The 15,008-nt window shown below is 40.0% G+C and overlaps 1 protein-coding gene across 11 annotated transcripts in view; it reads right to left on the bottom strand.

The window, feature by feature from the left end:
- Positions 1-15,008, bottom strand: part of TADA2A (transcriptional adaptor 2A) — a 47,264-nt gene that overhangs the window by 18,488 nt on the left and 13,768 nt on the right. For 8 of the 11 annotated variants that reach the window (XM_060134135.1, XM_060134138.1, XM_060134134.1 and 5 more), the window contains 4 exons: positions 7,684-7,775; positions 4,743-4,900; positions 3,459-3,547; positions 1,829-1,901 (listed from right to left, as the gene is read on the bottom strand). In XM_060134135.1, coding sequence (XP_059990118.1) covers positions 1,829-1,901; positions 3,459-3,547; positions 4,743-4,900; positions 7,684-7,775 — 412 coding nt within the window. Of the gene's footprint in view, positions 1-1,828; positions 1,902-3,458; positions 3,548-4,742; positions 4,901-7,683; positions 7,776-14,061; positions 14,160-15,008 lie in introns of those variants that run through there. The other 3 variants (XM_060134142.1, XM_060134137.1, XM_060134143.1) reach the window with 3 other exon arrangements.

Raw genomic sequence — 15,008 nt, 5'->3', positions numbered from 1 at the left:
GACCCAACATAGCCAAAAATAATAAATAAATAAATTAATTAATTAAAAAAACAAAAAAACAAAAACTACTTATGTATAACAATCAATAACTGATTCTTAGTTCAAATGAATTAGAATCAAATAACTTAAAAGGCTGTAGAAACTGTAGAAAGAACACAAATAACTAAAGTATGTTATAGGTTTGAAATGCTAACTGAAATAAAACTTGCTAATCAATTGCTTCTTTTTGATTTTTTTCCCTTTTGCCCTCACTTAATTACAGAAGGGACCATAAGTGTACCAGCAGAAATTGCAAATCATGCTTCCACAAAGGATGAAGAGTGAAATTAAATACCAACCATTACTACAGTTTTCTTAATAATGTTGAGGCTTAAGAATGAAGACCTTGGATTAGGGCCTGGAGAAGTGATTCAGCAAGTCCCTTACATAGTTGAGCCATGACTGACATAAGAGATTTTGACTTTCAAAAGTTCAGTACTTTTGAATACTATCTAAAAGAATGATATTTATGAAACTGCTTTTTTGTATTCTGGATAAGAAAGATATAAGCCAGGAAACAATACCATTTTAATTAAAGCTGGTGTGTATGATGAGGAATACTGAATGGCAACCTGCACACTGCCTTCAAGAGAATGACACACGAGGTGAGAATAGACAATAACGTGAATTATCAGGGTTGAAAAGCAGAGATTGACATGGAAGACTGAACAAACACAATGGCTCTAGTGAATGCTAAAGCCGTTTGCTTTAAAGCTTTCCTCTTTTAGTTCAATCTACGTCACTTTGACTTTCCTTAAAGTTGTGTGGGAGAAGAGAAATGAAATTTTGCAAAGAAAAAAACTGCTCAAGAAATATGTAGAGAAAAAACTCTAAAGGTAAAATTTTTATGAGGACTCTTTCTTGGTCCCAGATCTGATGTAACAAATATCTAGTCAGCTCTTCTGCGGAGAGAAGAATAAAACTCCCCTTCAAGTGACAGAGGACCAGTTAATGCAACATGAAAACTTGATTTAAAATGCAAGAAGGATTCTAACTTGCCTTTCCTACCTGGGATATACATTTAAGAAAAGCAATGAAGATGTTGTTTAGGAAATACAGAATCCAAAGGAGCATTATTCACCTACTGCATCACCCTCAATTCTGGGCTGAAATGAAACAGAAGATTGGGGATTATTTTAAATATGTAGTTCACTGAAAATGGAAAGAAGGAAAAAAAGACATTCACTGAAAGTCTAACCATCCACTTTTGAAAGCCTTGTTGGCATTAGCCATTTATGTTATAACAAAAGAGTTGACATAAATCCTTAGAGGGTTAATCTTAGATGAGAATTCAGAAGTGCTAAAAATTCAACAGTTCTGAGAAACAAGAGATTTCCAATCTTGGTCTAAAAACTCTTGAACTTCCATTCTTTTCCCCTGCTATGGGAAATTTTGCATAACAAATTATAGTGAACATCTAGTATCAGCAGTTGTTATTGAAGTCCCAAGGTCTTCACCCTGATTCCCTTTCTTTTAAGGAGGCAGTGAGGGCCATTTAACCAATTACCTCAGTGTAGGCTTATCTCAGCCAAAAGAAAGCTTACACAGTCCAAGGGATGGGATATTCCCAACTACCCTTATGTGATCAACATTCTCACCACCATCACAAATGATCTTTCTCATTATGGTCAAATCCCAGCAACAGGGTAAGTTCAGCAACTTAACCACTGTAATTTGGGTCCCATAAGGGGCAGGAGACATGTTTTATTCATTCTTATATTTCTAGCACCCAATACAGTGTCATCACAGTTTGCAATCAATAAAAACACTGGCTGTAATAAAATGTTACCGTGTAAAATGTCCGAGTCATCTTCAACAAAATCAATGTCTCTCAAGTCCCACTCTGCATAATTGTCAAACTCCTGTTTGGGGAAAAAAAATTCCCATCTAAAATCCATCAGCTTTGAGTAATGCCTTTACAGGAGCCATGCTTTAGAAGCAAATACATAAACAAACACTTGCTAAAAAGTACTGAATGGAGTACAAGGCCAGGACAACTGCCATAAGTAAATAAGTCATGGGAGAAAACTGAGAGGCTTTCAGGCAGCAGTGACAGCAAAAAATGAGAAAGTTATGAGTCCAGGAATAAAGCCAAACATATTGTTCTAAAAACTAAAAGTAGTCTGTTCATGAAATCTAACTCAAGAAAACTTAACTCCTACTAGCCCTTCGAGTATTGGGTTGGCCAAAAAGTTCGTTTGGGTTTTTCTGTAAGATGTTATGGAAAAACCCAAACGAACTTTTTGGCCTAACCAATATTTAGGTAAGAAAAATGCCTGCATTAATTCATCTACCTTTTTACCACCATCTAGGGCTCTATTTATCCCATAATATTGCTTACCTAGCTCAGTGGGTAGATTTGTTCATGTTCTATTCAATGACTACAATCTGTAGGGGTAGTGTCTCTGAGGTAGCTCTACAATTGCAGCTGCCATGAACAAAATGCTGACCTGGGTGTGGCTAGCAAAATTGTCTGTGGTTTGCTAAACTTTAATTACCTCCAAGAGTACTATAATTGCGGATTAGGTGATAAATCAAGAGACTTGTGACTACATTCACATGGCTTTTAACTCCAGGGCTGAATGAAGAACATGTAGTTTTTATACACATTCATCATTCTTTATAAACTTGTGAATATAGTATAGAGGTCAGCAAACTACAGCCTATAGACCAAATTCAGCCCACTGCCTATTTCTGTAAATAGTTTTACTGGAGCACAGGCCTGCTCATTTGTTTACTATTATCTATGCTGCTTTTGCATAATAATGGCAAAGTTTAGTTCCAACGGAGAATTTATGGTCTACAAAATCTAAAATATTTACTATCTAGACCTTAATAGAAAGTTTGCCAACCCCCGATATAGTACAACCTCGAAACCCCCTAGATGTGGAGTGAAACTTCAGAAATAGGTTTTTGGGGCTTCCCTGGTGGCGCAGTGATTAAGAATCTGTCTGCCAATGCAAGGGACACGGGTTCGAGCCCTGGTCTGGGAAGATCCCACATGCTGCGGAGCAACTAAGCCCATGCACCACAACTACTGAGCCCCCGTGCCACAACTACTGGAGCCCAGGCACCTAGAGCCCGTGCTCTGCAACAGGAGAAGCCACTGCAATGAGAAGCCCGCGCACCGCAACGAAGAGTAGCCCCCGCTCCCCCCAACTAGAGAAAGCCCGCGCGCAGCAACGAAGACCCAATGCAGCCAAAAATAAAAATAAATAAAATAAAATAATTTAAAAGAAGTTTTTGCTCTGAAGAACTTTTACCTTTCTAAAAGAAATATTTACAAATGAGAAAAAGGCACTCAAATGGAGAAAATGTGGCTCCACAAGTTACAGTGCTATGAAAATCTCTTTTTAGTGCTTTGGAACCTATAGGTAAGAGATATAGCCTCATCCTAAACAAAAACAAGTTTCTCTTACCTCAATGAAATCTGCTCGAGCTGGCATGTATCCCGCCATGTCCCGAGAAAGCAAGGAGTCAAAGGTAGGTCGGGGAGGGTCATCTGTAGCTGAAAGAATTTAGTTTTTCTTAGTTACTTAATAAGATACTAGCATAAAAAAGTGACACAAAGCAAGTCCTAATTTAGACTCTGAAATATTTTTGTTTGGAGAAAGACAGCGTCTGAGAGGATAAATAAAATGCAAGAGATTTTTATAAAGAAAAAGTAAAGAAAGATAAAGTATTAATGGAAACAAACTGATTTCTTGAAAAGGAAACTAAGACTTAGGAAATCCTCTAAGTAAATACAGAAATTCCCTCTTATTTTTGCTTTCCTAATATGAAAGAAAATCAAGGATCTTTTCTTCATTATTACAGAACTTAAGTATTTACCCTGTCTGCTTCAGCTCCCTTACCCCTTAGGACCAATCTCAGTTTACAAATCCCATCCAACTGACAGGCAAAAAACCCCACTGGATTTGGAGTAAGCCAGAATTGAGTGCAGGCTCTACTGTAACATCCACTAGTCCCATGACCTTGTACAAATTATTTAACCTTTCTGAATCTCAGTTTCCTTGTGTGCAAAACAAAAGCACTTGCTCTGCCTGTCTCACTGGGTTGCCATGAGGAAGAAACGGTCTAAGGCATTTGAGAACAAAGTGCTAACATCCAAAGGGCTATCCAAATAGGAGGTATCATCAGGTTTTGAGTTAGTCACCTATGAAACTGTTTCCAGAGAGTATGAGGAAAGAGGCGGGGAAAGAAAAACATTCATATTTCATTACTCGTGCTCTGGGAGTCATTCAGCAAAGATGTCCATTTATAATTCATCATGGGTTTGGTTACGTTTTGTTAGAAGACCCATGAGTCCCTAAGTCACATAAGATTTAAAAAAAAGAAAACGATGGGCTTCCCTGGTGGCGCAGTGGTTGAGAGTCCGCCTGCCAACGCAGGGGATATGGGTTCATGCCCCGGTCTGGGAGGATCCCACATGCCGCAGAGCGGCTGGGCCCGTGAGCCATGGCCCCTGAGCCTGCGCGTCCGGAGCCTGTGCTCCGCAACGGAAGAGGCCCGCATACCGCAAAAAAAATAAATTAATTAATTAAAAATAAAATAAAATTAAAAAAAAGACAACGAAAAGTTTGCTATTATTACCACAACCAAGTGGACAAAAATAACAAATTGCTTCTTGGACTTAACACTGAGATGATTAATTATAATAAGCTAAATACTGAACTCTCTTACTGATACAGGGAGGTACTTACAGTGAAATGGAATGGCTGTGTCAGCAGTTTTTGCCTCCTCTGCTTGCTTCAGGTTCAGCAGGGTAGATGCAAATAGAGGGTTATTGATGAAATGCTTCATGTAGTGCTTCTCACACTCCTCCTTGGTCTTGGTGCACATTTGATTGGCTACATCCTGCCTAGAGTGTGGAAAAAGAGAGAAGGAAGTAGTGCTTTCATTTATACATAATGGTCAAAGCATGGTTTGTTCTTTCCATATTTTAAGTCCTACCTATATAATGTCTGGAACTTGACACCTCCAAACTGGTATCAGGGAGCTATCAGCAGAACATTGAGACAAATACAAACATAGTACTGGTGCAATCTGATGTTCCAAATCCTGCTATTCCGAGATATGGAAACAATATTTAAAAAGCCCTTTCCAGGACTTCCCTGGCGGTCCACTGGTTAAGACTCTGCCCTTCCAATGCAGGGGGTGCGGGTTCGATCCCTGATCGGGAAATGGAGATCCCACATGCCTTACGGCATGGCCAAAAAAAAAAAAAAGCCCTTTCTTTTCTACCAAAAGAAAGGAAGACCACTAGAAAATATGTAAGCTAGGCTCCACCGAAAGAATTGCTATAAATAATAATAAGCCACTTCAGAACATTTAAAATGTACATAAGAGTAGTTATTTTGTTTGTTTTTTTTTGCGGTACGCGGGCCTCTCACTGTTGTGGCCTCTCCCGTTGCGGAGCACAGGCTCAGGACGCGCAGGCTCAGCAGCCATGGCTCACGGGCCCAGCCGCTCCACGGCACGTGGGATCCTCCCGGACCAGGGCACAAACCTGTGTCCCCTGCATCGGCAGGCGGACTCTCAACCACTGCGCCACCAGGGAAGCCCCAAGAGTAGTTTTATATTCACATGTTTCATAGTTTACAGAACACTTCACATGAACAGACATTTCTTTACTACAGCTCTCACGACAGACCAAGCTCTCAGCTAGAAATATTCACAACATAATTTAAATAAATCCTAGTATTAACTATGTAGTGTATTTACTATCTCAATTTCACAGATGAAAAAATGAGGCCCAAAGAGATTAAGAAACTTGCTTAAGAACACAAAGCACATAAGTGACAAAGCCACTTAATTTTTACTTAAGACCTCTGACTCCTGGCCCAGATGATGGAAAGGTAGAGGTGAAATCTCTCCAAGTCTGCTCTCAACTTCTCTCTTCCACAGTACTTCACTTGTCCTTTTCCTAAGCCATCACTATGCTCTGCTTTGTGTACTTCAATCATCTGTACATATATTTTGATTCCCCTACTAGACTATAAGCTTCTTGAGGTCAGGATACATGTCATAATTCTTGGCTCTAGCATCCTCACCACCAAGCTTAGTGTCTTACTTACTTAATAGTATCTTAGCGGATAGAGAAACAATGGTCTTTTCGTGGTCTTTGCTGAGAGGGAAGGGGGACAAAGAGGATTAGCCTATTTTACAGTTAGAATGGTAGGCAAAAAGTGAAAAACCAGGCCAAAGATAACTAGCAAGCGAATGATCCCTTTTCCTATCTTCTTTGGTATTCCCATAGTAACCAGTATTTTATGATACTTAATAAATGTTGAATGAATGGATACGAGCAAAATGTGAACGGAACTCAACTCTCCTTCTTCAAGGCCCTGGACGTAAGGGAGGCTGCACAGTATTATTCTATTAACATCAGGATAGATTATCTACACTAGGAAGTCAGAACAAGGAAGAGCTAGTTAAGGGCCCTTCACTAATAAACTATGTGGTCGTAAGAAGTCATTTTAACTCCCTAAGCTTCAGATTCTTCATGAACAAAATATATTTAAAAATGCCTCCGGGGCTTCCCTGGTGTCTCAGTGGTTGAGAGTCCGCCTGCCGATGCAGGGGACGCGGGTTCGTGCCCCGGTCCGGGAAGGTCCCACATGACACGGAGCGGCTGGGCCCGTGAGCCACGGCCGCTGAGCCTGAGCATCGGAGCCTGTGCTCCACAACAGGAGAGGCCACAGCAGTGAGAGGCCTGCATACCGCAAAAAAAAAAAAAAGAAAAAAAAAAAGCCTCTGCTGGGACTTCCCTGGTGGTGCATTAGTTAAGAATCCGCCTGCCAAGGCAGGCGACACATGTTCGATCCCTGGTCCGGGAAGATCCCACATGCTGTGGAGCAACTAAGCCCATGAGCCACAACTACTGAGCCTGTGCTCTAGAGCCCACGACCCACAACTACTGAAGCCCGCGTGCCTAGAACCCGTGCTCCTCAACAAGAGAAGCCACTGCCATGGGAAGCCTGCGCAACACAAGAAATACCCAACTCAGCCAAAATAACTAACTAAATAAATAAAATCATTAAAAAAAAAAGCCTCTGCTATCTAGTTCACAAAATGAAATCATCGGTGTGAAAATACTCCCAAAAGGTAAAAATGAAAGTGGTGGTATTATTAGTAAGCAGTGTCACCTCACATGGCAACAGCCATGAGTGCTATTCAGTTCTTGCAGGTATCTACAAGCTAAAAACAGGCAATGAGGACAGGCAGTCTGTCAAACTTGAATCTCAGGTAAGCCATGGTTGTCTAAAGTCTGACTCACTTAAATGACGAGGGCATCTACAGCCAAGAAAAATTCAGAAATCAGAAAGGAGCAATAACTAATAAGTCTAAACTTCCCCACTATTCAGAAAGGAATAACCAACCTTCCTTGTGTGGATATGTCCAAAGCAGCCCTTTAGAGCTATCGAGTCATGGACCACTAAACATCTCATAGCCGTGTGAGGCATTTAGGCCTTGGAAAATAATGTGCAGAGGGGAAGAGGACTTGTCTCTAAGTCATGGGTCAATAGAAAAGCAACATATGGGCCCCAAACTCCTTTTCCTGAGGCTCCTCCTTTTACCCTCAACAGCACCTTCTTTTTGGAGCCCACTAGTGCAGGAGAACCCTTATTCCCAAGCTCTTACCAATTTCCAAAGCCACAGTCCATCACAGCTTCTAAAAGGGCCATTTCTTCTTGAGCAGTCCAGCTGGGGTCAAGAACAGGAAAATCTGAGGTCTAAGGAAGAAAAAGTTTGGCCTAAGAACAGACACAGAAATGGAACCCGGCAACCCCAAATGTAATCCTAATTATAGTCAAATGGCTGTTATTCTCATGGTATTGAGAGGTGCCTACAGTACATTCTTATTAGCTGTCCACACACCCCCACCTCTACTTCCACCATTAGCTACAATAAATATTATCAACCATAAATGCCACTGTAACTCAGGCAGAAATATATGTTTTTTAAACTTAGCAAAAAGGTAAAGATAAGTATTATAGTATGTACCCATTTAGCTAAGAAAGATAGGAATACAAATATGCATATTCCTATCATTTAAAATGCAAGAATAAACCATATTTAAAACCAAGTTTACCTATGGGGGAGGGAGGGAGGAAATAAGGTGGAAAGGACAAGGATAGAAGCTGGACCTCTCTGAATATTCCTTGTTTGTAGACTTGACTTTGAAAACATAAACACTGTACATTAACTATTAAATTTTAAAATCACAAGAATCAAAAGCAAAATGACATAAACCTGTGAATTAATTTTAAGGCATAATCACACAGGAAGAAACAATCCCAAGTGACTAAAACACAGTAACTTGACTATTTATTTCTAGTAGAATATACCTTAAAAGTAAAAGGAACTGCCAAAAAAATCTTAAACTGTTTTCAAGTAGTGTTGGTACAGTTGTTCTGAGCTTATTACATGTTGATATGCTGTGGGGTAAAGCAAATAAGTAACTGTATTGGTGTCACTGCACAGTGGGACTTGGAGCTTGGGGAAAAAAAAGAGATGTAAGATCTATGAGGCTATGTAAAACCATGTACTCTTGTTATTTGAATTGAAAGTTTTAGTATGGGGACTTCCCTGGTGGCACAGTGGTTAAGAATCCGCCTGCCAATGCAGGGGACATGGGTTCGAGCCCTGGTCTGGGAAGATCCCACATGCTGAGGAGTAGCTAAGCCCGTGCGTCACAACTACTGAACCTGTGCTCTAGAGCCCACAAGCCACAACTACTGAGCCCGTGTGCCACAACTGCTGAAGCCCGCATGCCTAGAGCCCATGCTCCGCAACAAGAGAAGCCACCACAATGAGAAGCCCGGGAACTGCAACAAAGAACAGCCCCCACTCACTGTAGCTAGAGAAAGCCCGCGCGCGGCAACGAAGACCCAACGCAGCCAAAAAAATAAAAAATAAATTAATAAATAAATTTAAAAAACAAGAAAGTTTTAGTATGAACTCATGATGTATTTGTCTTAAAACAATAATTTCCTATATATAGAACTAGTGATTACCAGTCGGGGAGAGGGGGGCACAATACAGGGGTGGAGGAGTGGGAGGTACAAACTACTGGGTGTAAGAGAGGCTACAAGGATGTATTGTACAACACAGGAAACACAGCCAATATTTTGTAATAACTGTAAATGACGTGTCACCTTTAAAAATTGTACAAGAAATTAAAAAAAAAATTCCTATCACTGTTCAGTGAAAAGGTCTAGAAAAAAATGACAAACCCAGTAGCAATTAACACTTCTAGTACCCAGTATGTGGTCTCTAAATACAATTTCCCACTAAAGGAACCAGGGCTCCTTGAAGAAAAAGGCAATTCCAGGTTTGGGTAGGAAATGTACAAGATGAGACTGGAACACTTCATTACACTGGAAATCAAAGAAACTCTCAAAGACGAAAAGAGTCCTGTCAAAAGGATTCAGAGGTCAACTTGTAGAGGCTCCCACTGACCAAAAATGGAACATTCTGAACATTAATAAGAACTGCAAAGGATTACAACACATTAAACATTCTAAATATCTAGAGGATGCCAGGGAACCAACTCATACTTTGAAAACTAGTAAATAATGGAAATAATTTATCCTGCCCTTCTGTACAAACTTGACCTCAGGGTGACCACATAGATAATAAACTTTCTTTTTATAGAATTATTTAATCTCATAAATTAAAAGGAGTGATAGAATTGAAAGATAACTATGTATTTTGCAATCCCAGAAGAAAAGGTCTAAACAATGATCATGAATGAATCTGATATAGCCAGTATATATTAACTACTAATTTATAGGAAACACAGAAGTCAGAGGAACACGTTAATCAGCAAAATCTAGACTGCAGTAACATCCATAAGATAAACCCAGGTTTTTAAACAATCAAACTATATGAAACAAGAGAAAGAGTGAGAGAAGGAGGGGAAGGAGAGGGAGAACCCACAGGATAAATATATGAGGCAATCAATTGGAATGTATGGACCATATCTGAATTCCGAATAGCACTGTAAAAGGTAAAAGAAAAATGATGATACCACTACACATTCACCATACCCACTAGAATACTAGGATGAAGAAAATGACAATAACAAAACTTGGCAAGCATGTGGAGCAATCAGAACTCTCATACACTGCTAGCTGAGGTGTAAAGTGATACAACCATTTAAGGGAACTTTTTGACAGTTTCTTAAAAGTTAAATAATCATTTATTTTATGACACAGCAATTCCACTCCTAAGTGTTTACCCAAGAAAAACGAAAATATACGTCCATAGAAAGCCTCATACAAAAATGTTCAAAGCAGCTTTATTCTTTTTTTCTTTCTTAAAGTATTTTAAAAAAATTAATTTATTTATGGGCTTCCCTGGTGGCGCAGTGGTTGAGAGTCCACCCACCAATGCAGGGGACATGGGTTCGTGCCCCAGTCCGGGAAGATCCCACATGCCGTGGAGTGGCTAGGCCTGCTCCACAATGGGAGAGGCCACAACAGTGAGAGGCCCGCATACCGCCAAAAAAAAATAAAATAATAATAATTTATTTATGTATTTATTTTTTAGCTGCATTGGATCTTCATTGCTGCGTGGGCTTTTCTAGTTGCGGCGAGCAGGGGCTACTCTTCGTTGCAGTACGTGGGCTTCTCATCACGGTGGCTTCTCTTGTTGCGGAGCACAGGCTCTAGACACGTGGGCTTCAGTAGCTGTGGCATGTCGGCTTAGTAGTTGTGGCTTGCGGGCTCTAGAGCACGGGCTCAGCAGTTGTGGCGCACAGGCTTAGTTGCTCCGTGGCATGTGGGATCTTCCCGGACCAGGGCTCAAACCCGTGTACCCTGCACTGGCAGGCGGATTCTTAACCACTGCACCACCAGGGAAGTCCCTTTCTTTTTTTTCTTTTTTTTTTGATGTGGGCCATTTTTAAAGTCTTTATTGAATTTGTTACAATATGGCTTCTGTTTTATGTTTTGGTTTTTTGGCCCTGATGCATGTTGGATCTTAGCTCTCCAACGAGACCCCCTGTATTGGAAGGCAAAATCCCAACCACTGGACCACCAGGGAAGTCCCTCACAGCAGCTTTATTCTTAACAGCCCCAAACTAGGCAAAGCCCAGTCTCTATCAACAGGAGAATGGATAAACAAACTGTGCTATACTCATACCATGAAATATTACTCAGTAACAGAAAAGAATGAACTATTATTATATACAACTTGAATAAATCTCAAAAACATGCTGAATGAAAGAAACCAGAAACAAGAGTACATACAGAATGAATCCATTTATATGCAGTTCTAGAATATGCAAGACTGATCTATGGTAATAAAAATCAGAATAGTGATTGTTTCAGGTGTGGAGAAGAGAGCAGAGTTTTTTTAAAAAAAGCTTTTTTGAGATGACTGGAGAAATGTGAACTGAGTTACTTTAAAATTTTAGAGTGACCTAATGAGACATTTACAGATGAAATGATATGATATCTAGGGGATTTGTTTCAAAATAAGCTAGAGGGGTACGGGTTTAGATGAAACAAAATAGGGTATGAGTTGATAATTTTAAGAACCAGTGACAGGTATATGGGCATTTATTACACTATATGTGGTAGTTGATTACAATGGTGGCCCCCAATGAACTTCTAGAATTCACACCTTCACGTGGTCCCTTTCCATTTAATATGGGTTGAACCTGTGACTTGCTTAAGAAGGCCTGGCAACTTCTACTTTTTCGTCTTTGGTAGCCCTGAACCACCACATAAGAATTCTAGCCTCCTTTCTGGAAAGACCACGTGGAGAGGCCATATGGAGAGGGAGAGGCCCTAAGGCTACCTGGAGAGGAACCAAAGGCCTCAGGCAGTTAAGATATTCCAGTTCAACCAACTCAAGCCATTCTGAGGTGCTAAAAGTGAAAAAACCCCCTTGGACTTCCATTCTCAGCACACCATGGGGAACGAATGAAAGCTACTCTCATGGTGCCAATCTGAATTCCTGACCCACAAAACTGTGAGAGATAATAAAATGGCTGTTATTTTAAACCATGAAGCTTTTTCGTTTGTTTGTTTGTTAATTAATTAGTCTTTGGCTGTGTTGGGTCTTCGCTGCTGCGCATGGGCTTTCTCTAGTTGTGGCAAGCGGGGGCTACTCTTCCTTGCAGTGCATGGGCTTCTCATCATGGTGGCTTCTCTTTGTTGCGGAGCACGGGCTCTAGATACGTGGGCTTCAGTAGTTGTAGCACGTGGGCTCAGCAGTTGTGGCTTGTGGGCTCTAGAGCACGGGCTCGGTAGTTGTGGCGCACGGGCTTAGTTGCTCCACGGCATGTGGGATCTTCCTGGACCAGGGCTCGAACCCGTGTCCCCTGCATCGGCAGGCAGATTCTTAACCACTGCGCCACCAAGGAAGTCCCTAAACCATGAAGTTTTGAGGCAGCTATTAGAGGCAACAGATAACTGAAACACCATTTTCTGTATTTTAGTATATGCTTGAAATTTACTATAAGTTAAAAAAAAAAAAGTGACACAAGAAATCCTCAGATCACACAGGCGTTTATAAATTGTTCTATCTTTTGTTAATGGCAAAGAAAATCTGTGATCTGTAAAATTACATTACTAATAAGCAATACATTTTATCTGAGCACGTACTAGGAATATGCCTCACATGAGATATTTCAGATACGAGATCCAAAAGAGAAATTTCAGAGTCTATGTCTGTATTAAATTCAAAATAATCACTCAATCTGGAAAGTACCATGAATACAGGTAAATATGACAACTCATAGTTGAAAAATCTGTTATTTCTAAAAGAGTATTTTAGAATATTAATTAGTCCTCACCAACCTTACTGTGAGATAAACCAGAAAGACTTCCTACACCAAAAAATAAATGGGCATGTCAGTTTTTCTTAAAGTTGAATCAATATTATTCAATTTCTGGACCCAATCTTGGCCCTACTGAACCAGAATTTCTAACAGTGAGGCCTAGGAATCTATAATTTTAAGAATCTCCCAGGTGATTCTTATGCACTAAAGTTTAAGAATCACTGGTACAAAGGGTGTGGCTGAAAGAGGTGCCTTGACTTGTTTAAGGTTCTAAGAATTATAAGACAAAAATAGGCAAAGAACTCAGAAATCTTGATTAATGCACCACCCACTACAGCATGAGCAACTTCCAAAAATACAGCACTGTGAGATGGCAAAAGTACTGAAAACCATTTAAAGTTTTCTGAGGCTTCATATGCAAAAAGAAAAAAAGAAAAAAATCAAGTCTTTAGTGGCTTCGTGTGTAGAGAAGCAAAATTTGGTCATCATTCCTACGGAAGGAAAGATTCTTCTTTTCCTTATCTGGGAATAGATAAAGACTAGCAGAAAAAAGAGAGTATTAGTAACCTTCAAAAGCTCTACAAAATAAAGGACAGAATTCTGAAATGTGTTTGTATGGGTAAAGAATATGTGAGTAAAGGATGAAGTAATCTGAAGAGTTAGGTGGACTTGGAGTGAAACTTCGTGCCGTCAGCATTATGCAGAAGGGATGGTGCCCAGAACAGCTGAAGAGAGCTCATGGTCAGCTTGCCGGCAGTGGATAACTTCAATCTACCCAAACTATACTGAATTATCCTTTAAGGAATTATTTTCACAATTCAAATGAATAAATTTGTATTCTGGTTCTAGGCATTCTTGTGTGAATTTAGGAAGAATAAGCCAACTTTCTGAAGATCTGATAACCCTGATGAAATGAACTCAAAGCCACAGCTACTTTGACCATACTCTCCCCCAGCCCTTCATTCATTTTGCAATTAACAAAAGGGAAAAAAAAATTCATATGAAAAGATGTTCCACATCATATGTTGTCAGAGAAATGCAAGTTAAAACAACAAGATAGCGTTATATACCTATCAGAATGGCCAAAATCCAGAACACTGACAACACCAAATGCAGACGAGGATGTGGAGCAACAGGAACTCTCTTTCACTGCTGGTGGGAATGCAAAATGGTACAGCCACTTTGGGCAGTTTGACAGTTTCTTACAAAACTAAACATACTCTTACCATGTGATCCAGCAGCCATGTTCCTTGGTATTTACCCAAAGGAGTTGAAAACTTATGTCCATAGAAAAACCTGCACATGGATATTTATAGCTGCTGTATTCTTAATTGTCAAAACTTGGAAGCAACCAAGATGTCCTTCAGTAGGTGGATGAATAAATAAACTGTGGTACATCCAGACAACAGAATATTATTCAGTGCTAAAAAAGAAATGACCTATTAAGCCATGAAAAGACATGGAGGAAACTTAAATACATATTACTTGGTGAAAGAAGCCAATCTGAAAAGGCTACACGCTGTATGATTCCAACTATATGACATTTTGGACAAGGCAAAACCATGGAGACTGTAAAAAGATCAGTAGTTACCAGAGGCTGGGGGGAGGCACGGATGAACAGGCAGAACACAGAAGATTTTTAGGAACATGAAACTACTCTGTATGATACTATAATGGTGGGTACACGTCATTATGTATTTCTACAAACCCATAGAATGTATATCACCAAGAGTGAACCCTAATGTAAACTATGGACTTCGGGTGATAATGAGGTGTCAACGTAGGTTCGTCAGTGATAATGTATGTACAGTTCTGGTGGGGGATGTTGATAATGGGGGAGGTTATGCATTTGCGGGGGCAGAGAAATTTCTGTACTTTCCACTCAATTTTGCTGTGAACCTGTAACTCTCTAAAAAACAGTCTAATATTAAAAAATGTATTCCAAATCTTATAATTAGTGAAGAAACTACTTAGAAGACTGAGGGTGTTTAGAAAGAGGCAGGGGAAGGCTAGACAGCTGGCTGCTAAGAACTCTTACTAAGGAGCATTTCTTTGACTAATTCATTATGGACCAGGATCTGACTCTCAGCATTACAGGCCCAGAAACTCACTTAAATAAGACTTCATAAATCATCAGACTTGGAGATGCTGAGTTACCCTTTCTAAACTTTTA

Source organism: Lagenorhynchus albirostris, chromosome 20 (genome assembly GCF_949774975.1).
Source record: "Lagenorhynchus albirostris chromosome 20, mLagAlb1.1, whole genome shotgun sequence".
Lineage (NCBI taxonomy): Eukaryota > Metazoa > Chordata > Mammalia > Artiodactyla > Delphinidae > Lagenorhynchus > Lagenorhynchus albirostris.
The sequence above is the reverse complement of the archived record's forward strand: the minus strand, read 5'-3'. Positions and strand labels throughout refer to the sequence as shown.